This window comes from Oryx dammah, unplaced genomic scaffold (assembly GCF_014754425.2).
Source record: "Oryx dammah isolate SB20612 unplaced genomic scaffold, SCBI_Odam_1.1 HiC_scaffold_27, whole genome shotgun sequence".
Lineage (NCBI taxonomy): Eukaryota > Metazoa > Chordata > Mammalia > Artiodactyla > Bovidae > Oryx > Oryx dammah.
This window is the reverse complement of record NW_024070211.1, coordinates 115,041,074-115,042,773: the sequence shown is the minus strand read 5'-3', so window position 1 is coordinate 115,042,773 and position 1,700 is coordinate 115,041,074. Positions and strand designations below refer to the sequence as shown.

The 1,700-nt window shown below is 58.1% G+C and overlaps 1 protein-coding gene across 1 annotated transcript in view; it reads left to right on the top strand.

The window, feature by feature from the left end:
- The window catches only part of EVX2 (even-skipped homeobox 2), a 4,020-nt gene extending 3,775 nt beyond the window's left edge, over positions 1-245 (top strand). The window contains exon 4 of the mRNA XM_040228208.1: positions 1-245. This exon is cut by the window's left edge and continues 11 nt beyond it. Coding sequence (XP_040084142.1) covers positions 1-245 — 245 coding nt within the window.
- Positions 246-1,700: the final 1,455 nt, after the last annotated feature.

Here is a 1,700-nt window from a genome sequence, read left to right as displayed (position 1 = left end):
GCCACAGCAGTCAGTCGGCCGCAGCCGCCGCGGCCGCCGCGGCCGCCGCTCTGGGCTCCCGGGGTGGCGGCGGGGGCGGCGGGGGTGGCGCCGGCAGCGCAGGGGCCGCCGGGGGCTCGGACTTCGGCTGCAGCGCCGCGGCGCCGCGTTCTGAGAGCGGCTTTCTGCCCTACTCAGCCGCTGTGCTAAGCAAGACCGCAGTGAGCCCTCCGGACCAGAGGGACGAGGCGCCGCTCACCAGATAACTACGTCGCTGCCGCCAGGGGGCTGCGCCCGACGCTCCGACTGTGCCCCGGGAGTCCCCTGAGCGCCCCCCTATACCCCCTTTGCGCCCACGTGCCCTCTGCGCTCCGCCTGCTGCTGAGCCTCTCGCCAGGGGGCGCCCCGGCGCGGGAGGCCGCAGGGAACTTGCCCCGAGTTGGGGGGAAAGAGCCAGCTCGAAAGCCCGGCGTGCGTCCCCTCAAATTATTTCTATTTTTGTATTTGCTACCCTGCCGCCTCCCCTCCTTTTAAGTATGTTTCCCGTCGCCCAGACCCCGCTTCCTGCCTCTGTCCCGAGCTCTTGGTCTCCCCAAGACAATCTCCTCGCCCCCGAAACCAGTCCGCTGTGGTCTCGGGCCCGGGCTGAAGCCGTCAGGCCTAGTTTCTCGGCTGAGCCACGTGGCCAAAAGCAACGGAAAACCACAACAAAGAGTCGGGAATGGTGTGTGCTAGTGCGGTGTGCGGGAGGGAAATCCACCCCGTTGTTCCCGCTGCTGCTGTGATTCTTCCATCCTTTCTTTTATTTTCTTTAAACGAGGGTGAGAGGAGGTAGCAGTTTTTCTCTTAGCCTGAGCTTGTTAGGGGCCCTATCCGAGGAGAGCCGGAAGCATGGAGATCTGAGAAGAAGGCCTAGAGGGCTGATGGAGAGTGCGGGCGGCCGCGGGTGTAGAGAGTGTTTACTGCGTGCAGGGGACACGGATGGTGGGGCTGTGGCCGCGGTCCCAGGAAGGACAAAGCCACGAAGCCGAGATGGGAAGAAGCGCAGTCTCTCTCTCGGCCCACCGCCGGTCTCTCTTCTGATCTTCGGTTTGGGTTGGAGGCGTCTTGCATATTCTTTTGCAAAAAATAATGGTTAATGAGAGTGGCACAGCCAGGCCAGGGGAGGAAAGGCAAACGGAGGGATGAGGAGGGCAAGACTGAACGTAGTATTTGAAGCATCGTTTTCAGCTTAGTTTTCCAACGACTGGGTTCCAGTCCATCTGGGAAATACTTGAATCTCTAGATATATATTATCCTAAAGCATTTACTTAGACACTTTTCTAAGTTCGAACTCTATTCCCTTCATCCCCTTCCCTCTTCGCTTTCCTTTTCCTCGGGTGAAATGGTTCTTGGCTTATTTCTCACGCATGTCTATTGCGCCTTCGCCTCTGCAAAGCCACCGCTGGGTTGCTGAGACCGGCTCTGCCAACCCCGGCTACTGGAGGGGTTTCCTTGAACTTGAAGAAAGGCACATCAAAACCTACCAGTGTTAACTGCCACGTCAATTTTGATGCTAATAATGTGCAGATTATGACGAAAATTGCCAATCATGCTCTCTGATGGACCTCCTTTGAATGTGGAATTGGAGAAAAGTTCCCCGCACGGAGACCTGCTGTCAAGTACTAACAACCCGCTAAGGGAAGTCATTAGGAGAGACGGATAAGAGACTCGGTACATAA